This window comes from Coregonus clupeaformis, chromosome 19 (genome assembly GCF_020615455.1).
Source record: "Coregonus clupeaformis isolate EN_2021a chromosome 19, ASM2061545v1, whole genome shotgun sequence".
In the NCBI taxonomy this organism is placed as follows: domain Eukaryota; kingdom Metazoa; phylum Chordata; class Actinopteri; order Salmoniformes; family Salmonidae; genus Coregonus; species Coregonus clupeaformis.
This window is the reverse complement of record NC_059210.1, coordinates 58,157,563-58,181,478: the sequence shown is the minus strand read 5'-3', so window position 1 is coordinate 58,181,478 and position 23,916 is coordinate 58,157,563. Positions and strand designations below refer to the sequence as shown.

The following is a 23,916-nucleotide window of genomic DNA, read 5'->3' as shown; positions in this document are numbered from 1 at the left end:
ACATCAGCAGACATCACAAAGTACTATACAGAAAGCCAGCCTAAAACCCCAAACAGCAATGCAGATGTAGAATCACACCCAGATGCTTGCCCTGTCCGAATACCTATACTAGCGTACTACATACTTAAACTGCATACTATGTACTCATCGTTGCATACTCTTTAGCACGTACCATTTAATAAGAAGTATGCAGTATGCAGTATGCTACAGCCGCATAGCAGTAGAGGCTCCTGACTGGCTGCGTAGATGGGGCGGGGCCGAGTGCAGGTGAAGTTTTCCAAATTCAACAGACATGCATCGCATTAACCAGCCTGATAATAGCTAATTTCCAATTTGTTTAATTTATCTAAACTCTGAATACAATAGGAATGGAGTTATAGGCCTACTAAGGCGGATATAGGCAGACTATCACATTCAACCTATACCATAGCCCACATAGTCCATCTATCATATTTAAAAAGGACTGAAGACAGAAAAATATAATTTGGTTCCATTTCAACATATTATTAGTGAAACCAAAGTGTTATAATAATATTATAATAATATGCCATTTAGCAGACGCTTTTATCCAAAGCGACTAACAGTCATGTGTGCATACATTTTTTACGTATGGGTGGTCCTGGGGATCGAACCCACTACCCTGGCGTTACAAGCGCCATGCTCTACCAATTGAGCTACATATATATATATAATTTAAATCAAATAGCGTAGTACACAGTGGCGTGTATTCATGGATGCCAAGGGAAGCCAGGCTCCCAAAGAAATTGCCAAATAAAATATTTAACATAAACATTCTTTTGTCTTTCGTCTCTCTGTGTTTCATACATTTCCTTCAATTCTCAAGAGGCTTTATGTATCTCACTGGATAAAGCATCCGAGCCAACGAAACAGTGCCCCTCTGTCTCAGTATGCGTAGCGTATCTATCTGGTGCCGTCTGGTCAGAAAGAGTATGACATTGTTGCCGCCCTGCATTGTCTTGGCTGTGTGCTTAGTGTTTTTGTCCTGTTGGAAGATTAACCTTCGCCCCAGTCTGAGGTCCTGAGCGCTTTGGAGCAGGTTTTCATCAAGGATCTCCCTGTACTTTGCTCCGTTCATCTTTCCCTCGATCCTGACTAGTCTCCCAGTCCCTGCCACTGAAAAACATGCCACCACCATGCTTCACCGTAGGGATGGTGCCAGGTTTCCTCCAGACTTAACGCTTGGCATTCAGGCCAAAGAGTTTAATCTTGGTTTCATCAGACCAGAGAATCTTGTTTCTCATGGTCTGAGAGTCCTTTAGGTGCCTTTTGGCAACTCCAAGGGGGCTGTCATGTGCCTTTTACTGAGGAGTGGCTTCCGTCTGGCCACTCTACCATAAAGGCCTAATTGGTGGAGTACTGCAGAAATGGTTGTCCTTCTGGTAGGTTCTCCCATCTCCACAGAGGAACTCTGTGTGCCAAGCTTGTAGCGTCATACGTAAGAAGACTCAAGGCTGGAATCGCTGCCAAAGGTGCTTCAGCAGAGTACTGAGTAAAGGGTCTGAATACTTATGTAAATGTGATACTTCCGGGTTTTTTATTTTATAAATTTGATAACATTTCACAAAAACAGTTTTTGCTTTATCATTATGGGGTATTGCGTGTAAATTGATGAGGGGGAAGAAGTATTTAATCAATTTTCGAATAAGGATGTAACGTAACAAAATGTGGAAAAAGTCAAGGGGTATGAATACTTTCCGAATGCAGTGTGTGTATATATATATATATATATATATATATATATATATATCCTGAGCTTTCTTAGATCTCCTAGATATGGGACAGACACTTCAAAACCTTATTCCTTATGATTTATTTTTTACTGTCTTTTTTTGCCATTTATGAATGTGTTATTCAATGTGTTTCTATGGGTTATAGTAGTAAAAGCCTAATTCAATATTTAATCAAATTATTATTTTATTTTAAAAAATTATACCTAAAAATAAATAAATTAGTCAAATGACCATCTTAAAACAATTCCATATGACAGCTTAGAACAATTTGTTGGGCCTTCCTCTGACACCGCCTGATATAGAGGTCCTAGATGGCCGGGAGCTCGGCCTCTGTGATGTTCTGGGCTGTCCGTACCACCCTCTGTAGCGCTTTGCGGTCAAGGGTGGTGCATTTCCCATACCAAGTGGTGATGCAGCCAGTCAAGATGCTCTCGATGGTGCAGCTGTAGAACATTTTGAAAAGTGTGCATCGAATTCTACTAGATGAACAGCCGAAATACAGAGGGTAGTGCGTACGGCCCAGTACATCACAGGGGCAAAGCTCCCTGCCATCCAGGACCTCTATACCAGGCGGTGTCAGAGGAAGGCCCTCAAAATTGTCAAAGACTCCAGTCACCCTAGTCATAGACTGTTCTCTCTGCTACCGCACGGCAAAGCGGTACCGGAGTGCCAAGTCTAGGTCCAAAAGACTTCTCAACAGCTTCTACCCCCAAGCCATAAGACTCCTGAACAGCTAATCATGGCTACCCGGACTATTTGCACTGCCCCCACCCCCATACTTTTTACGCTGCTGCTACTCTGTTAAGTATTTATGCATAGTCACTTTAACTCTACCCACATGTACATATTACCTCAACTACCTCAACTAGCCGGTGCCCCCACACATTGACTATGCTACGGTACCCCCCTGTATATATAGCCTCCCCTACTGTCACTTTATTCTATTGTATATATAGCCTCCCTACTGTCACTTTATTTTTACTTCTGCTCTTTTTTTCTCAACACTTTTTTGTTGTTGTTTTATTCTTACTTTTTTGTTTAAAATAAATGCACTGTTGGTTAAGGGCTGTAAGTAAGCATTTCACTGTAATGTCTGCACCTGTTGTATTCGGCGCATGTGACCAATAAAATTTGATTTGATTTGATTTGATTTGATTTAATGTCCTGGCATTTAAACCATACTCGATTTTTGAAAATTCACATAATATACAACATTTTATTTTTGAATACTGAGAATGCATCATGCGCGATTGCATTGTTTCCCGCTATTCGTTGATTTCGGTGGCGCATCCCCATATCGAATTGATCAGCTGTTGTCAAAGCCGAACTTAGCATGACATCCGGGCATTTAAAATATACTTGATTTTTGAAATGTTGCATACTATTAAACTTTTTTTTTTGCATACTCAAACGGACTACTATTTAGGACGCAAGCATGGGTATTCGGACACAGACATTTAGTTTTTTTTGCATTCCATCCTTTTTATCTGTAGAAAGTTGTAACTTGACTGAAGGGAATTCATTTCTTTGTCAGATGCCCCGATCAGATTGGTCAACGGTCCTAACTCCTGCTCTGGGAGAGTGGAGGTCTACCACAGTGGTAGCTGGGGGACGGTGTGTGATGACTCGTGGGACTTGAGTGACGCCCAGGTGGTGTGTAGACAGCTGGGCTGTGGGGAAGCTCTGTCTGCACCACCTGAAGCCCGCTTCGGACAGGGGAACGGGACGATCTGGCTGGATGACGTTATATGTACAGGCAGCGAGTCTAATCTCACAAGGTGCAGTCACAATGAGTTTGGATTACACAACTGTGGACATCATGAAGACGCTGGTGTCATCTGTTCAGGTAGGAGTATTGTTTTTTAAGCTTCTTTATCAATTATTTTTCGATCAACAACCTTAGTAAAGGTTTTCTGGATACAGGTAGATCACCATCCTGGTGTCTTATGGTTTAAACCCCACAACAACTGATTTCACAACCATAAATACGTCAAGACAAGCAAGCACACATTTTCTTTAGGAAATGTCCTATTCTCGTTCATGTATTAATTTTCCTCATTTTTTAAATGTTTATTCTATTTGGACCCAACCTCCACTTCTCCCCATCCCTTTATAACCCAACCTCCACTTCTCCCCATCCCTTTATAACCCAACCTCCACTTCTCCCCATCCCTTTATAACCCAACCTCCACTTCTCCCCATCCCGTTATAACCCAACCTCCACTTCTCCCCATCCCTTTATAACCCAACCTCCACTAGGGACTTTATTATTATAAAATTGTGTAAAGTAAGTTTGTACTGAACTCCTGTCTTTAGCTCCATCAGGTGGCAGCCACACCACAGCAGCAGCACCTACCTACTGGAACACCACAACAGGAACAGCCCGACCAACCAACCAAACAACCACATTGGCAGGTAACTCCACAGAACCAATAACAGAGTGGCAAGATCAATCAATCAATCAATCCAATTTATTTATAAAGCCCTTTTTACATCAGCAGACATCACAAAGTACTATACAGAAACCCAGCCTAAAACCCCAAACAGCAATGCAGATGTAGAATCACACCCAGATGCTTGCCCTGTCCGAATACCTATACTAGCGTACTACATACTTAAACTGCATACTATGTACTCATCGTTGCATACTCTTTAGCACGTACCATTTAATAAGAAGTATGCAGTATGCAGTATGCTACAGCCGCAACGCAGTAGAGGCTCCTGACTGGCTGCGTAGATGGGGCGGGGCCGAGTGCAGGTGAAGTTTTCCAAATTCAACAGACATGCATCGCATTAACCAGCCTGATAATAGCTCATTTCCAATTTGTTTAATTTATCTAAACTCTGAATACAATAGGAATGGAGTTATAGGCATACTAAGGCGGGTATAGGCAGACTATCACATTCGACCTATACCATAGCCCACATAGTCCATCTATCATATTTAAAAAGGACTGAAGACAGAAAAATATAATTTGGTTCCATTTCAACATATTATTAGTGAAACCAAAGTGTTATAATAATAATAATAATAATATGCCATTTAGCAGACGCTTTTATCCAAAGCGACTTACAGTCATGTGTGCATACATTTTTACGTATGGGTGGTCCTGGGGATCGAACCCACTACCCTGGTGTTACAAGCGCCATGCTCTACCAATTGAGCTACATATATATATAATTTAAATCAAATAGCGTAGTACACAGTGGCGTGTATTCATGGATGCCAAGGGAAGCCAGGCTCCCAAAGAAATTGCCAAATAAAAGATTTAACATACACATTCTTTTGTCTTTCATCTCTCTGTGTTTCATACATTTCCTTCAATTCTCAAGAGGCTTTATGTATCTCACTGGATAAAGCATCCGAGCCAACGAAACAGTGCCCCTCTGTCTCCGTATGCGTAGCGTATCTATCTGGTGCCGTCTGGTCAGAAAGAGTATGACATTGTTGCCGCCCTGCATTGTCTTGGCTGTGTGCTTAGTGTTTTTGTCCTGTTGGAAGATTAACCTTGGCCCCAGTCTGAGGTCCTGAGCGCTTTGGAGCAGGTTTTCATCAAGGATCTCCCTGTACTTTGCTCCGTTCATCTTTCCCTCGATCCTGACTAGTCTCCCAGTCCCTGCCACTGAAAAACATGCCACCACCATGCTTCACCGTAGGTATGGTGCCAGGTTTCCTCCAGACGTAACGCTTGGCATTCAGGCCAAAGAGTTTAATCTTGGTTTCATCAGACCAGAGAATCTTGTTTCTCATGGTCTGAGAGTCCTTTAGGTGCCTTTTGGCAACTACAAGGGGGCTGTCATGTGCCTTTTACGGAGGAGTGGCTTCCGTCTGGCCACTCTACCATAAAGGCCTAATTGGTGGAGTACTGCAGAAATGGTTGTCCTTCTGGTAGGTTCTCCCATCTCCACAGAGGAACTCTGTGTGCCAAGCTTGTAGCGTCATACGTAAGAAGACTCAAGGCTGTAATCGCTGCCAAAGGTGCTTCAGCAGAGTACTGAGTAAAGGGTCTGAATACTTATGGAAATGTGATACTTCCGGGTTTTTTATTTTATAAATCTGATAACATTTCACAAAAACAGTTTTTGCTTTATCATTATGGGGTATTGCGTGTAAATTGATGAGGGGGAAGAAGTATTTAATCAATTTTCGAATAAGGATGTAACGTAACAAAATGTGGAAAAAGTCAAGGGGTCTGAATACTTTCCGAATGCAGTGTGTGTATATATATATATATATACATATATATATATATATATATATATATATATATATATATATCCTGAGCTTTCTTAGATCTCCTAGATATGGGACAGACACTTCAAAACCTTATTCCTAATTATAAAAAATTTTACTGTCTTTTTTTGCCATTTATGAATGTGTTATTCAATATGTTTCCATTATAGTAGTAAAAGCCTAATTCAATATTTAATCAAATTATTATTTTATTTTTAAAAATTATACCTAAAAATAAATAAAATAGTCAAATGACCATCTTAAAACAATTCCATATGACAGCTTAGAACAATTTGTTGGGCCTTCCTCTGACACCGCCTGATATAGAGGTCCTGGATGGCCGGGAGCTCGGCCTCTGTGATGTACTGGGCTGTCCGTACCACCCTCTGTAGCGCTTTGTGGTCAAGGGCGGTGCATTTCCCATACCAAGTGGTGATGCAGCCAGTCAAGATGCTCTCGATGGTGCAGCTGTAGAACATTTTGAAAAGTGTGCATCGAATTCTACTAGATGAACAGCCGAAATCAGTATAATGTCCTGGCATTTAAACCATACTCGATTTTTGAAAATTCACATAATATACAACATTTTATTTTTGAATACTGAGAACGCATCATGCGCGATTGCATTGTTTCCCGCTATTCGTTGATTTCGGTGGCGCATCCCCATATCGAATTGATCAGCTGTTGTCAAAGCCGAACGTAGCATGACATCCAGGCATTTAAAATATACTTGATTTTTGAAATGTTGCATACTATTAAACTTTTTTTTCGCATACTCAAACGGACTACTGTTTAGGACGCAAGCATGGGTATTCGGACACAGACATTGAGTTTTTTTGCATTCCATCCTTTTTATCTGTAGAAAGTTTGCTCTTCTTGTGTAAAATGCACCTACAAATCCGACAAAGTTGTAACTTGACTGAAGGGAATTAATTTCTTTGTCAGATGCCCTGATCAGATTGGTCAACGGTCCTAACTCCTGCTCTGGGAGAGTGGAGGTCTACCACAGTGGTAGCTGGGGGACGGTGTGTGATGACTCGTGGGACTTGAGTGACGCCCAGGTGGTGTGTAGACAGCTGGGCTGTGGGGAAGCTCTGTCTGCACCACCTGAAGCCCACTTCGGACAGGGGAATGGACAGATATGGTTGGATGATGTTCTCTGTTCTGGAAGGGAGTCTTCTCTCACCCAGTGTGGCCACCTAGGGTTTGGGTCACACAACTGTAATCATGGTGAAGACGCGGGTGTTGTCTGTTCAGGTAGGAGTATCGTTCTTTAACTAACCTTCTTTATAATTCTGTACTCTTTTTAACTTCATGGATACTGTTAGATTACCATCAATCTTGTGCATTATGATTTGATTACGGCCCAAAGTTTTTTTCTGATCAAATTACACTCTGGGCAAGTTACACTTTGGGCCCTGGCTATAACTCTGGGCCCTGGTTATAACCTGGGGCCATAGTTGTTGTTTTGGCCCAACCTCCACTAGAGCCTGTAGTTTTTTAAGACCATGAAGTAAGATTGTTCTGAACTCCGGTTTATAGCTTCGTCAGGTGGCAGCAACACCACAGCAGCACCACCAATCTACTGGAATAATACAACAGAGACACGAGGACCAATCTACCCAACAACCACATCGGTAGTTAACTCCACGCCAGGGTGGCAAGGTAAGAGGAAAACAAATTTTTTTCTGCATTTCATTCTTCTATTTTTAGAAAGTGCTGTCTTGTTTTTGTGTAAAATTACACTTCAAGACATATTACACTTAACATTGCACTTAAAGACAGGGTTGCACAAACAGGTTGTGCTTTGGCACACAGACTGTCACGACTTCCTCCGAAGCTGCCTCCCCTCCTTGTTCGGGCAGGCTTCGGCGTTCGTCGTCACTGGCCTACTAGCCTCTGCCGCTCCATATCTCATCATTCCATTTGTCTTGTCTTGTCAATTACACACACCTGGTTCATATCCCCTCATTAGTACATGTATGAGTGTTCTCCCTTGTCCTTGTGGGTGATTGTTTATTGTGAGTTGAGTGTAGCTCGGTTGAGCTACCCGTACCTTGTATTTCCGGGGATATTGTTCCCTGTGTGCCTGTATTTTGTTGACGCTATCCAGCGTAACTGTGTCCTACGGAATAAACTCTGTATTCTGTGATTTACCCTCCTGCGCCTGACTCCTTCAAATCACACTCTCACAGAATCACCCACCCGCACTATGGAGTCAGCGGAAGAGGAGCGCATGCCTGGAGTCGTGGCACGGGTCCAGGAGCATTCCACAATGCTGGCCAGCTTGGGAGAAGCAATGGATCGAGTTCTTCAGGTCGTCCTACACCTGGAGAGGAGAGGACCCGATCTGTCGAGACCAGCTGGTCAACCGGATCCAGCCACCCACACCCCAGCACCCGGAGGGATCCAGATATCCAGACCACGGGAGTTCAACGGGACGGCGGCTCTCTGCCAAGGATTCCTCCTCCAACTGGAGCTCTATTTCTCCAGCATCAGGCCGGCCCCATCGGAGCGGGAGAAGATGTCCGGCCTCGTCTCCTGCCTCTCGGGGAAAGCCCTGGAGTGGGCCAACGTGGTGTGGAACGAAGGAGGAGCCGCGTTGGAGAACTACGGGGAGTTCGGTCGCCTCTTTCGGGCGGTCTTCGATCACCCGCCCTAAGGTCGAGAGGCGGGCGAGCGGCTGGTCCACCTGAGGCAGCGGACGAGGACCACGCAGGACTTCGCTTTGGAGTTTCGGACTCTGGCAGCGGGATCTGGGTGGAACGAGCGGGCCCTTATCAACCATTTCCAGTGCCATCTGCGGGAGGACGTCCGACGGGAGCTAGCTTGCCGGGACATCATGTTGTCTTTCACGCAACTGGTGGACATGGCCATCCATTTGGACAACCTGCTGGCAGCCAGAGGACGTCCTGGAAGGGGTCTGCTCATTCCCACCCCGGCCGACTCGGATCCCGAGCTGATGGAGCTCGGTGGAGCCGCCATCCGAGAGAGCGGAGGACGACAGCGACAGTACACTACACAGAGTCGTCAACACTCTTTTGGGTCTGGAGGCGGCAGGCAGGGCACTTTCGCATCACCCCAGGTATCGAACACCCACACTGGTTCAGAGCCCTCTGCTGCGCACTGTACCCTACCCATCTACTTTCCCGATCACATGGTAGTTCCCCAGTGTAAGGTGCTAGTCGATTCAGGCGCAGCTGGGAACTTTATGGACAGGACATTCTCACGCCGTCTAGGTATTTCATTGGTTCCCCTATCCATTCCACTCCCCATCAGAGCACTTGATAGTCGACCATTAGGGTCCGGGTTTGTTCAAGAAGTTACTGCACCAGTCACCATGATTACCAGGAGACTCATTGTGAGCAGATTACTTTTTTTATTATTGAGTCCCCTGCTTTCCCTGTGGTATTAGGTATCCCTTGGTTAGCACTCCACAACCCCACCTTCTCATGGCCGCAGAGGGTTCTCACGGGGTGGTTGCGAGAGTGTCAGGGTAGGTGTCTAGGTGTTTCCGTTGGTGCAAACACGGTGGAAAGTCCACACAGTACCTCCACCGTGCCTATTCCCCCCAAATACCTCGATTTGGCGCATACGTTTTCAAAGACGCAGGCTACCAAGTTACCACCTCATCGGGCGGGGGATTGCGCGATAAACCTCCGGGTAGACGCTGTACCTCCCAGGAGTCATGTGTACCCCCTGTCGCAGGCTGAAACGGCGGCTATGGAAACATACGTCACCGAGTCCCTGCGCCAGGGGTATATACGTCCCTCCACTTCACCTGCCTCCTCGAGTTTCTTCTTTGTGCCCTTGCATTGATTATCGACCACTGAACAAGGAGACGATCAGATTTAGTTATCCTCTCCCCCTCATTCCGTCAGTGATCGAGTCAAAGCATGGGGCGCTTCTTCACCAAATTAGATCTCAGGAGTGTGTACAACCTGGTGCGTGTTCGGGAGGGGGATGAGTGGAAGACAGCATTCAGCCCAACCACGGGGCATTGTGAATACCTGGTGATGCCCTACGGATTGATGAATGCTCCATCCGTCTTCCAGTCCTTTGTGAACGAGGTGTTTTGGGACATGCTTGGTCGCGGTGTAGTGGTCTACATCGATGACATTCTGGTGTATTCCGCTACGCGCGCCGAGCATGTGTCCCTGGTTCGCAAAGTGCTGGACCGACTGTTGGAAAATGACCTTTATGCCAAGGCAGAGAAGTGTATGTTTTTCCAGCAGTCCGTCTTCTTCCTCGGATACCGCATTACCACCTCAGGGGTGGAGATGGAGGGGGATCACATTTCAGCCGTGCGTAATTGGCCGACTCCCACCACGGTTAAGAAGGTGCAGCGCTTTCTGGGCTTTGCCAACTACTATCGGAGGTTTATCCGGGGCTTTGGCAAGGTCGCAGCTCCCATTACATCCCTGTTGAAGGGTGGGTCGTCCCGGCTCCGCTGGTCTGCTGAGGCTGACCTGGCCTTCAGGAGACTGCGGAGTCTGTTCACCACAGTCCCGGTACTGACCCACCCCAATCCATCACTACCATTCGTAGTGGAGGTGGATGAATCCGAGGTAGGGATAGGCGCTGTCCTGTCCCAACGCTCGGGCATGCCACCCAAGCTCCGCCCATGTGCCTTCTTCTCTAAGAAGCTCAGCCCGGCGGAGCAGAACTACGACGTTGGTGATCGGGAGCTATTGGCTGTTGTCCGAGCTTTGACCGTGTGGAGGCATTGGCTCGAAGGGGCGAAACACCCTTTCCTCATCTGGACGGACCACCGTAACCTGGAGTACATCTGGGCAGTGAGGAGGCTGAAATCTCGCCAGAGCAGGTGGGCCCTAATCTTCATCCGGTTTGATTTTACACCATCATACATTCCGGTGTGATGTCACGAGAGGCTGTGTCCTGGAGGGACGTTACATCCCCCTGAGGTGGCTGCAAACCCAGACAGCTATGGCTCCATCTGCTGGTATGGTCGGGAACTCCACCCCTCTATGGCCAATCTTCCCACGCAGCTGAAACAAATGAGGAGCTGATGAGCTGAAGGTTTGGGAAGGGAAGAGACACAGTCTCCAACCTGGGCTCTCTGGAGGACAAGAGTGCTGCACGTCCACTTCCATGAGGAATATAAGGATTTGGAGATACTTACCTTTGGGAAATACTCACCTTTGGATATATGCACCTGTGGAAATACGTGAGAGACATTTGGAAGGACTTTTGCTGGGTTGGCCACTAGCTGCAACGTGGACTACAGTAAGGCTGGGGAAAAGTTATCTGAGCGAGTGAGAATTATGATTTTGGATGTGGAAGAGACATCCCCTGAACTGTTAACCCTTAAAGAGCCACAAGAGAACAGAATTTTGTTATATTTTCGTTAATTTCCCAAGACCTATAATAAAATCCTTGTTTTGTTTGAACCTTGTCTCCTTGCACTACTTGAGCAATCCCGCTGAAAGCTGTGTAGCCTCTCGTGACGTCACAGATGGTGGAGAATACGGGCACGCTCAAGCGTTAATAGTGCATGTCAGAGGAGGATACCGAAGGTTTGATCACCCAGTTTTCCAAGTTGGCCGTAGGCTCCCCGCCGACTGAAATGGAGGACATATTGAAAGCCCTTGTTGCTGGCCAGCAAGCCCAGATGCAAGCAAACGTGGCTCTCTTGGAGGAGCAAAAGAAAGCCAACCTTCTGAAGGCAGAGGAATTGCAGTTGCAGAGACAGAGGGTGGTCCAAAATACCCGCCAATAAAGGCAAGTGACTTTATATCTAAGATGGGAGCTACCGATGACATTGAGGCATACCTGCATGCATTTGAGGCCACGGCCACTAGGGGAAGCCTGGCCCAAGCAACAGTGGGTTGGTCTGTTAGCCCCCCTTCCTAACCGGGGAATCGCTGAATGCTGTCCGGGACCTGGGCCCTGACCAGGTTACTGACTATGATGCCCTGAAGTCTGAGATCCTCAGCAGATATGGACTCACAAAGTTTGGTATGGCCCAGCGCTTTCACAGCTGGACCTTCCAACCAGACCAACCTCCTCGGGCGCAGATGCATGAACTTGTCCGAATCGCAAGGAAATGGCTGGATCCGCAGAGGAATACAGCAGCGGCGGTGGTGGAGGCCGTTGTGGTGGATCGTTACCTACGCGCCCTGCCTTATGAGGCAAAAACGGTTCATCAGTCAACAGGCCTTGACCACGGCTGATCTGACCGTGGAAGCTGTGGAAAAGTACCAGGCCACAGCGGAGATGCTGAATGCTTCCCGAAAAAGACCCCAGGAGGGCAGCCCCACCACAAATGGGAAGAACCCGTCCAAAGGACCCCAAGGTCTCGAACCCAGCCACGTCAGGACTTATCCCGGCTCCAGGGGGAGCCAGAAACCAGGCGGGTCCAAGAAGAGTACACCAGGAGGGGGGAAACTCGACAGTGTTACCGGTGTGGGGAGATGGGACATATCTCCTGGCAGTGTGGGAAACCAGCCGATGAACCTATGCCCACTGCGGAGTCCTCCAGCTCAGCACCCACACACCGTTTTGCCTCGCTCTTGGGAGTCGTAGATGGCGGCCCAGATCGACCCCCCACCTGCCCGGTAACTGTGAATCACCATGATGTGGAGGCCTTACTGGATTCTGGTAGCCGGGCCACCCTGGTGCGTAAGGATTTGGTGGGCCCAACGTGTCTGACCCCCGGGGAAAGTCCTCCCAGTTTCCTGTGTCCATGGGGACACCAGAGAATACCCCATTACTGAACTTACAATGACCAGCACACGGGGAACCATACACACGACGGCGGGGGGGTGGTTGATTCCCTCCCGTCCCTGTCCTAATTGGACGAGACTGCCCAGCCTTTTACCCACTCTGGAGAGAGTCTCAGGAGAGGATAACCCGAGTACCTCGGAAACGGAGAGGCAAGACTCATCCTGGGAAGGCTCCGGTGCAATCCTCCGAGTTACTCACTCCCGCCCGGGCTCTGATAGGGATGGCAGGTGCCCAGACCGACACAGAGACGGAGCTACAGAATCTGGACAAAGAACTGTCTGGTCTGAAGGGGACCGCTGAGAGGTATCGTTTGTTAAAGCAACAGTTAGACATGAAGACAGAAGAGTTAGATATCCTCCAGGCTAAACTCCAACAGAGCTCCTTCCTAAGCAACAGGAGGAGCTGGAGAGGCTGCGCAGGACCATCGAGGAGTGTGAGGAGACCCTGCGCAGTAGTAAGGAGGTCCAGAAGAAGGCAGAGGAGAAGTACAAGGTGTTGGAGAACAAGATGAAGAATGCGGAGGCAGAGAGAGAGAAGGAACTGAAAGCTGCTCAACAGAAGCTAAACTCTGCTAAAACCAAGGCTGATGCGTTCAGTAAGAAACTCAAGGAGAGACAACAGGAGGCTGAGTCCCTGGTCCTAGAGTTGGAGGAGTTGAAGAGAGAGCAGTCTGGCAAGCACCACGGCAATGCGGACGCCCTCTCCCGGCGTGATGCCTTCTTCGCTGCCTTTACCCCGACGAGGACGTCGGTCCCGAGGAGGGGGATGTGTGATGTCACGAGAGGCTGTGTCCTGGAGGGACGTTACATCCCCCTGAGGTGGCTGCAAACCCAGACAGCTATGGCTCCATCTGCTGGTATGGTCGGGAACTCCACCCCTCTATGGCCAATCTTCCCACGCAGCTGAAACAAATGAGGAGCTGATGAGCTGAAGGTTTGGGAAGGGAAGAGACACAGTCTCCAACCTGGGCTCTCTGGAGGACAAGAGTGCTGCACGTCCACTTCCATGAGGAATATAAGGATTTGGAGATACTTACCTTTGGGAAATACTCACCTTTGGATATATGCACCTGTGGAAATACGTGAGAGACATTTGGAAGGACTTTTTGCTGGGTTGGCCACTAGCTGCAACGTGGACTACAGTAAGGCTGGGGAAAAGTTATCTGAGCGAGTGAGAATTATGATTTTGGATGTGGAAGAGACATCCCTGAACTGTTAACCCTTAAAGAGCCACAAGAGAACAGAATTTTGTTATATTTTCGTTAATTTCCCAAGACCTATAATAAAATCCTTGTTTTGTTTGAACCTTGTCTCCTTGCACTACTTGAGCAATCCCGCTGAAAGCTGTGTAGCCTCTCGTGACGTCACACCGGGTACGATGAACGTGAAGGCAGACACACAGTATGACACAGAGGAGAGGCCCAGAGACAACACCCCCATACTACCGGCGCCACAATGCAGGAGGCCGGGAGTATGGGGGTGTTGTCTCTGGGCCTCTCCTCTGTGTCATACAGGGCGATGGACGCGGATAAAGAGCAGGCATTACGCACAGATCCATCTCCACCTCAGTGTCCAGCTGGGCTGTGGTACGTGCCTGCTCTTATCCGTGATCATCTGACCTTCTGGGCACACATGTCACCCTCCTTGGTCACCCATGTATCGGTCGTACAGTGCGCTGCTTGATCGGAAAGTACTGGTGGCCTCATTGGCTAAGGACGTGAGGGTGTACGTCTCCTCCTGCTCGGTGTGCGCCCAGAGTAAGGCACCTAGGCACCTCCCAGCGGGTAAGTTACAACCTTTACCAGTTCCACAACGACCATGGTCTCAACTTTGTATAGATTATTTTGACTGATCTTCCCATCTCCCAAGGTACCACCACCATACTGGTCGTTGTGGACCACTTTTCCAAGTCCTGCCGCCTCCTTCCTCTGCCCGGTCTCCCAACGGCCCTGCAGACTGCGGAGGCCCTGTTTACTCACTTTTCCGGCACTACGGGGTGCCAGAGGATATAGTGTCCGACCGAGGTCCCCAGTTCACGTCCAAGGTTTGGAAGGCGTTCATGGAATGTCTGGGCAGGTGGTAGTTCCTGCGGTCCTACTGCCAGGACAGGACGGGGGAGTGGTCGGTAATCTTGCCATGGGCAGAATATGCCCAGAACTCTCTCCGCCACTCCTCTACTAACCTAACACCATTCCAATGTGTTTTAGGTTACCAACCGGTTCTGGCACCGTGGCACCAGAGCCAGACCAAGGCTCCTGCGGTGGATGACTGGTTTCGGCGCGTGGAGGAGACGTGGGACGCTGCCCATGTTCACCTCCAGCGCGCCGTGCGTCGTCAGAAGGACAACGCTGACCGTTACCGCAGTGAGGCCCAAGTCTTCGTACCGGGGGATCGGGTCTGGCTCTCGACCCGGAATCTGCCCCTCCACCTGCCCTGCCGGAAGCTGAGCCCGCAGTTTGTGGGGCCGTTCAAAGTCCTGAGGAGAATCAACGAGGTCACTTATAGGTTGTTACTCCCCCCTGATTACCGTATTAACCCCTCGTTTCATGTGTCTCTCCTCAGGCCGGGTGTGGTTGGTCCGCTCCAGGAGTCTGAGGTATGGGAGGTTCCTCCACCTCCTCTGAACATCGAGGGGGCCCCGGCATACTCTGTCCGCTCCATCCTGGATTCAAGACGTCGGGTGGGGGGCCTTCAGTACCTCGTGGAGTGGGAGGGGTACGGTCCGGAGGAACAGTGCTGGGTCCCGGTGAGGGATATCCTCGATCCCTCGCTGTTGCGGGATTTCCACTGTCGCCATCCAACTCGCTTTGCACCGCGTCCTCCTGGCCGTCCCCGAGGCCGGGGTCGGTGCGCTGCTGGAGCTGCGCGTCAAGGGGGGGGTACTGTCACGACTTCCGCCGAGGCTGCCTCCCCTCCTTGTTTGGGCAGGCTTCGGCTTTCGTCGTCACCGGCATACTAACCACTGCCGCCCCATATTATCATCATCACATTTGTCTTGTCGTCAATCACACACACCTGGTTCTAATCCCCTCATCAGTCCGTGTATAAGTGTTCCCTCTGCCCCCTTGTCCTTGTGGGTGATTGTTTGAATGTGAGAGTAGTGTAGCTCGGTGGAGCTACTCGTACCATTTTGTTGCCAGGGTAGATATTTCCCCTGTGCCTATGTATTGTATGGAGATACCGTTACAGTGTATTGCCAGGGTAGATAGTTTCCCCTGTGCCTATTTCGTTTGTCGCTATTCCAGCGTATTTTGTGTAACGAAGGAATAAACTCTGTATTCGGTGATTACCCTCCTGCGCCTGACTCCTTCCATCCCACTCATCACAATTCCACTACCAGACAGATGAGAACATCAGCTGTTCCGAATTTTTGGTTATCATCAGCTTTATTTGCAGACTCCTACATGATCTAGCTGTCGTGAATTTGACTATTCTTAAAAATAACATTGATTTGTGGTTATCAAACTGGGGTCCGCGGCCCGAGGTACTGGTAATTTGTGGGGGTATCTTTTTGTCAAACAATTTTGGGGAGGGAATTTTTTTGTAGGGGAAAATATTTATTTTATGAGTATCGCTAGCTGTAACATAATACAATCGTGGAGACCATTTTCATGTCTCTGTGTCCAGTATGAAGGAGGTTAGAGGTAGTTTCACAAGCCAATGCTAACTAGCGTTAGCGCAATGACTGGACGTCTACAAGAACAGTTAGCATGCTAGCTGTTCCTGTTAATCAGACTCTGGGAAAGTAGATAAATAGCTTCATTGCCAAAATCTTGAATTCCCCTTTAATATGGAGGAAATTACAGTCTTTGCACTAATTACAGGGGGGTTTCTGTATAGAAAATTCTTAGGCAGGCCATCTAAGTAGGAATTTTCAGGACGGAAAAAACGTACGACCAAAACTAGATAGAAAGCAGAAAATATATTGAACTATATGTATGCTTAAATAATACCATCTTTGAGAACTAACAATCAAATAAAAGCTAGACAGTCAGGGAGAATAAAAAATTCCCCATACTGGGCATTCAAGGCACATGCCCATTCGTTTTTAAACTGCTAAATTTGCTCTCAGCTCAATGAAAAAATGTATAGAATTGCAGAAAATGTGCTTTACAACAGCAACATTTTCTCCACTGCCATTCGGAAAAGTATTCAGACCCCTTGACTTTTTCCACATTTTGTTACGTTACAGCCTTATTCTAAAATTGATTAGATTGTTTTTTTCCCCTCATCAGTCTACACACACTACCCCATAATGACAAAGCAAAAATGGAAATATCACATTTACATAAGTATTCAGATCCTATACTCAGTACTTTGTTGAAGTACCTTTCGCAGCGATTACAGCCTCTAGTCTTCTTGGGTATGACGCTACAAGCTTGGCATACCTGTATAAAATGTGGAAAAAGTCAAGGGGTCTGAATACTTTCCGAATGCACTATATCATTCTAGCTAATAGGCTAGTTTACACTTCCTCTTCCTGTGAGGAGGTCAAAATAATTGAACTGTCTACCAAATCTATTCATTTTAAAATGTTGATTAACTTCTATTTGCCATTATCATTCACCTGATGATAAGACAAGACGTGAATGTTTTTCTTCTTCTAACATATGATGGGGGTCCCTGGGTCGCCGGTTTGCCTGGCGGGGGTCCCTGGGTCACCGGTTTGCCTGCCGGGGGTCCCTGGGTCGCCGGTTTGCCTGGCGGGGGTCCCTGGGTCGCCAGTTTGCCTGAGCGGGGGTCCCTGGGTCACCTGTTTGCCTGGGCAGGGGTCCCTGGGCTAGAAACGTTTGAAAACCCCTTACATAGATAATCTAATATTCTGTTTCTGCAGTTCAGAAAATAGCCACATAATAGCTGTTGTGTTCTGTTGTGTTCTGTTGTGTTCTGTTGTGTTCTGTTGTGAATCTGTCTCTTTCTCTCGTGCCTCACCTTCCCATATCCCACCTCCACCTCTGCAGGTTAAAACCTTGTCTGATGCAGCTTAATTGGTATTATAAGTGGTATTGTCAGATCAATGGTGTTCTTGTTAATGCAGAGGTTTTCCTGACCAAATGACATATAAGGTACATTTGTACTGAACTCCTGTCTTTAGCTCTGTCAACATCACCACCTTTCTACTGGAACACCACAACAGAAACAGCAGGACCAACAATCCAAACAACCACATTGGCTGGTAACACCACAGCAATTACACCAATGACAGCGTGGCAAGGTGAGTGTTAAGAAAGTCTTGTGTAAAATGCACTTACAATTAAATTGTAACTTGGATAAGTGTTGAAAAGGGCTGAAGCCTCTGAGACTATTATACTGGTTTGAGTAGGCAGAGATATGGAGATTGTTCTCCTTCCTATTGGAGAGATGGTGAGAGAGACAATTCCTCAGTTTAGGGTTCTTTATTGTTGATTGGAGATTATCACCCAGCTATGATTATCTAGTGAACTATCCATTTATCCAGATCACAATGTGGTCTGGAAATAATAAACATGAATACAATGGCATCAATACTAGGAAAAGGCACATATTAATGAAACAAGATACTGTAATAATACAATGACTGAAACGAAAATACAGGTAGCTAGCTACAAGAATAGCCTGCTAACAATGACTGGTAAAATGTAGCTAACAATGTTACAGAGCTAGCATTAAAAAACGAGATACATAAGTGCTGTAAGAATGACAAAAATATGATTTAACTATTGACAACTTTGTCAGTAAAACATTGACAAACAAGGGCTGTACTCACAGTTTGGTATTCACGCACAGTGATGGGTAAAATAGCTAGAAAATAATAATGTGCAAAACTGGAGATTCTAGCCACAACAGCAGATGGCGACCTGCACTTGGTAATGAATTGAACACCGCAGGCTGTGACGTCTAGCTGTTACAATAAGTCATTCTGTTTTTTTTCTTCTTTTTTTTTTACTTTGTCAGATGCCCCGATCAGATTGGTCAACGGTCCTAACTCCTGCTCTGGGAGAGTGGAGGTCTACCACAGTGGTAGCTGGGGGACGGTGTGTGATGACTCGTGGGACTTGAGTGACGCCCAGGTGGTGTGTAGACAGCTGGGCTGTGGGGAAGCTCTGTCTGCACCACCTGAAGCCCACTTCGGACAGGGGAACGGGACAATATGGATGGATGACGTTGGATGTACAGGCAGCGAATCTAATCTCACAAGGTGCAGTCACAATGGGTTTGGGAGACATAACTGTAATCATGGTGAAGATGCTGGTGTCGTCTGTTCAGGTAGGAGTATCATTCTTTAATGATCTATATTCATGATTTTTTATCATTCAATCAAGAACTTCTTTAAGGCTTTATGGATATAGTTAGATCACCATTCTGGTGTCTTATTTTTAGACCAGGGTCAATTCCGGGCCTTGGCTATAACCAGGGCCTGTCGTTTCTTTTCCATATTATTTTTCTTGTTGGGGGGGGGGTCACACAGTGTTTTCTTGGTAGTCTTAAACACACACATGGTTATGGGCTTAAAGTACCCAGGCTCATGTTGACTTCAGGTGAATTACTCCCTAAATGTATACCTTTTCTCTCTTCTCTCTCATTCCTCACTTTCTTACCCTCCTCCCATTTTTTCTCAGACTCAGAGCGTCCTTCCATCTCAGGCCCAGAGCTGGTGTGTGGGCGGAGCCTCCTAGAGGTGGGTCTCAGCCGGGCTGGTCTGGAGACTGCAGGTCTGAACGCGTTCTCTGCTCACCTGGCTGACCTCCGCTGCTCCTCCCATCAGGAGGCTAACGGAACAGTGTGGTTCCAGGTGGAGCGCAGGGAGGGCAGCTGTGGAAACACGTTGACGGTGAGGAGTGAGAACACTGACTTCTGTCCCTTTTCAATATTCTCTCTTCTTACGATCAATTAACTTCAACTGAAGGGCAGTTCATACTGTATCTGTCAGTTGTTAATTAATATTTAGAAAAATGTAAATTCAGATCTGGGATGCTGAATGGTTGATAGCTGTTAGTTATTCCCGATAATCCTGGGGGGAAATCATTTTCACAATTCCATTTGAATTATCAATGCGCATCCACTGTCCCACAGCCCAGCTAGGCAATTCATTAACTTAATCTACACTGGAAAAAAGCGTCTAGACATTATTTACCCATGCTTCTAGCCTAGCTTTTTGTTTACAACTGTGGGAGTTTGTCTAAACCTTGCTGCCTGCCTCTCTGAAACTGGCCAGGTGGTCTGGACAAACTCCTGGCTCTACACATGAATAATGTGTCATGTGAATAATAATTTCCACACTTCAGGGAGACATGACCAGGTCTTTATTATATGATATTATATGATATTATATGATATTATATGATATGATATTTTATTTTATTATATTTTATTTTATTATATTTTATTATATTTTATTATATTTTATTATATTATATTATATTATATTATGTCCACAGAGCATTTTGTTAATGTCATCCCAACTGTCCTCCCAACTGTCCTCTCTTCATCTATGTTCCAGACCAACAGCACCCATGCCATCTACTCCAACAGTTTATTCATCTACCATGTGCACAATGTCTCCTTCACCCGACCCGTGAGCATACCTTTCTCCTGTGCCTATCCGCTAGACACAGAGAGCAGCCTAGATGTGGCCGTCGTACCCTACCTACCGTGAGTGGAGACGTCACTTTACAGAAAACAATACAAACATCACAACACAACACACTACAACACACTACACAACACACCACAACACAACACAACACAACACATCACAACACACCACAAAACACACCACACCACACCACATCACAACACAACACACCACACCACACCACAACACATCACAACACACCACAAAACACACCACACCACATCACAACACAACACACCACACCACACCACAACACATCACAAAACACACCACAACACATCACAACACACCACACCACAACACATCACAACACACCACAAAACACACCACACCACATCACAACACAACACACCACAACACACTACACCACACCACACCACAACACATCACAACACACCACAAAACACACCACACCACATCACAACACAACACACCACAACACACTACACCACAACACATCACACCACAACACATCACAACACACCACAAAACACACCACACCACATCACAACACAACACACCACAACACACCACAACTAGGTGAAAAATCTGTCGATGTGCCCTTAAGCAAGGCACTTAACCCTAATTGCTCCTGTAAGTCGCTCTGGATAAGAGCGTCTGCTAAATGACTAAAATGTAAATGTAAATGTAACATTGTAGTCCCGCCCCATCTGTGTTACACCCTGATTAGTTCAGGATTCTAACAATAGTCAGTCAGATATCTGGAAATATTTATAATGTTGTTTTTTTTCATGGCATTTTACACATCCAATCTTGTTGTTATTAAATGCAGACAAATATGCACATAACAAGCTACAGCTTTGTAACTTTGTCATAAATAAAATACATTTGTCTTAGCTTGTTCTCTTGGATCCAGGGTGGAGGGTGGAGTTTCAGGTATTGGCTCCAAGGCGTCAGCCTGCATGTCTCTGTACCACAACTCCAACTACACAGAGCCTTACCCAGCGGGTCAGAGAGTCACTCTGCCACTGGGCTCCGCTCTGCATGTGGGCGTGTCCGTCAAGGAGACGGAGACGGAGCGATTTGTGGTTGTCCTGGACAACTGCTACGCCACTCATTCCCCCAACCCTGACGACCCTATGAGATATTTCATCATTCAGAACAAGTATTTATGCTTCTTTATAGTTTATAGACTGAACAAAGCAAGTAAATTAAGAAAGTCTGTTAAGAATAAATTATTATTTACAATGATGGCCTGTGAGTGTGTGTGTTTGTGCTTGGCTATATGTCTGTGTATATTTGTGAGTGGACTTGTCCGAGCCAGACGGCCCATAGGACTGTAGCACGAGGCAACTTGATGTACAAGCACACCTCATGTGCCTTACACCCAATCAATTTGTTTTATGCTGATATGAGTGCAAAGCAGAGAGGCATCAGGTCCCATTTTTGGTTGTGTATTTTTGTAGCTGTGTATGAGTTAAACCCTGGTCCTCCCTCTCTGTTCCCCAGATGTCCTAGTGATCATACCCAGGTCAGGGTGGAGGAGAGTGGCTCATCACTCGAGGCTCGCTTCTCTGCGCTGCTGTTTCTGTTCCAGGGGGACTACCGGGACGTCTTCCTGCACTGCAGTCTCAGCCTGTGTGACCAGAGGACCTCCTCCTGCTCTCCAGTGAGTCCTTGGCCCGTATTCACAAAGCGTTTCAGAGTAGGAGCGCTGATCTCGGATCAGTTTGGCCTTTTAGATCATGGTGAATTAGAGGTGTAACCTGATCCTTGATCAGCACTCCTGAGATCCTTTGTGAATACTGGCCATGGACTCTTCATCAATCTCTGTCTGTCTGTTCCACTTCTCTCTCTCTCTGTCTAGTCTCTCTGGTGCAGTACTCTCTTACCCTTCTAAAACAATTTGGTTTCTTTCCACAGTTGTGTTCTAGGCGAAGGAGATCCCGTTCCATCTCCAGTTCCGTCCCCCTTAATCCCGTCACCATCGGTCCAATCAGCTGTGAGTATTAAACCTCTACCAACAACAACCTGGCTGCCAATCACGCGGACAGTGTTGATGATGATATGGGACACACACACAGTCACACACACACACAAAGTAAACAGTTTCTCTCTGTTTGACTTCCAGGGACTTGGAGTCTGGACTGAGCCTTGGGAGGTGCAGTAGTGAGTCGTTAGGGTATCTGATTCAATGTCCTTCTACTTTTGAATTTACTTTTTCATGTATCTCTCTGGCTGTGTTTTGTGACTATTGTATATTGTCTTTGTGTTTCATTGTTGCAAGAAGTATCCATACCCAGACATTCAGCCCTCTTAGAGGTGTTTCCCTTTTTCTGCAGCCTTAATGGCCCAGTCAAAATTCTGTTTTTCCAGATTTTTAAAATCATATTGTACAACAGCTCATGAAATTAACACTGTAAAAGCGTGAAAAAATGATATCACTGTTATTTCCTGATAGTTGCTGGTTGAAAATACAATCTACACAGAACCTTCTAATCAGCAGGTTTGCATTGGCGGGAGTTTCGGCTTTCCATGGTAACATCGCAATGAGGTAAATTGGTTAATAGACCAATAACAAAGAGAATTCCAAACCTCTCTGTCAATAACAATTAGTTTTCAGTTTTCCCATCTCCACTCAGACCACTCCCAGACAGCCCTAGCAAAATTCTTGCTTGAGAAATGTTTTTTTGCTTAAAAGCTATTTTTGCCCATTTTATTGGAAAGCTATTACAGTAAGTTACTTAATTGTTACCTAGAAATGATTTGATATTGATATAAAAAACGGCTGCATTGGGAATTTAAAACCATAGCCTTCAAACATGTTTGATTATTGCTTTGAAGCTGTTTATTTTCTTTGATGGTGATTGCTAGATGTTTTTCTTCCATTATTTGTGTGATATATTGATTAATGATGGCAGTCTCTTTGGTTTTGATGGTTTGTTAAGGTGGGTTAATGTGTTGATTTTATTTCATGTTTATTTTTTTACTTAATTGAACTTTGAACAATTATTGATTGTTGACTTTGATTTTGAGTGAATGTTAAAAAACATTCTGTTAAACTGACTTAAGATAAACCAAATAAAATAACCTTAAAATCACTGGCCATTGCACCTGTTTAAGTGACTGTTGAGAACTGAAATTTAAGGGGATAATGTAATTAATACAGCTAATAAATGGGGTTAAATAATAATGTTATTTTTTGTGTCATCTGAGTAATTAGTTTAGGTCGATTAAAAATGTAGATGTAATTCATTTTCCAATTCTGTTTAACTATGCATGTTTCTTGTGATGTAGCCTAGTTTTGATTTTATTGTATTGATGACGATGATTATATACAGTACCAGTCAAAAGTTTGGACACACCTACTCATTCAAGGGTTTTTCTTTATTTTTTACTATTTTCTACATTGTAGAATAATAGTGAAAACATCAAAACTATGAAATAGCACATACTATTGCCTTTGCCAAAAAGTGTTAAACAAATCTACAGTGGGGGAAAAAAGTATTTAGTCAGCCACCAATTGTGCAAGTTCTCCCACTTAAAAAGATGAGAGGCCTGTAATTTTCATCATAGGTACACGTCAACTATGACAGACAAAATGAGCAT

At 46.0% G+C, this 23,916-nt stretch overlaps 1 protein-coding gene across 1 annotated transcript in view; it reads left to right on the top strand.

Moving 5' to 3' along the window:
* Positions 1–22,829, top strand: part of LOC121551883 (deleted in malignant brain tumors 1 protein-like) — a 56,143-nt gene extending 33,314 nt beyond the window's left edge. The window contains 12 exon segments of the mRNA XM_045205122.1: positions 3,286–3,597; positions 4,068–4,166; positions 6,931–7,242; positions 7,528–7,650; positions 17,827–17,946; positions 18,666–18,977; positions 19,331–19,542; positions 20,212–20,363; positions 21,224–21,472; positions 21,817–21,976; positions 22,231–22,309; positions 22,439–22,829. Coding sequence (XP_045061057.1) covers positions 3,286–3,597; positions 4,068–4,166; positions 6,931–7,242; positions 7,528–7,650; positions 17,827–17,946; positions 18,666–18,977; positions 19,331–19,542; positions 20,212–20,363; positions 21,224–21,472; positions 21,817–21,976; positions 22,231–22,309; positions 22,439–22,458 — 2,150 coding nt within the window. The 3' untranslated portion in view covers positions 22,459–22,829.
* Positions 22,830–23,916: the final 1,087 nt, after the last annotated feature.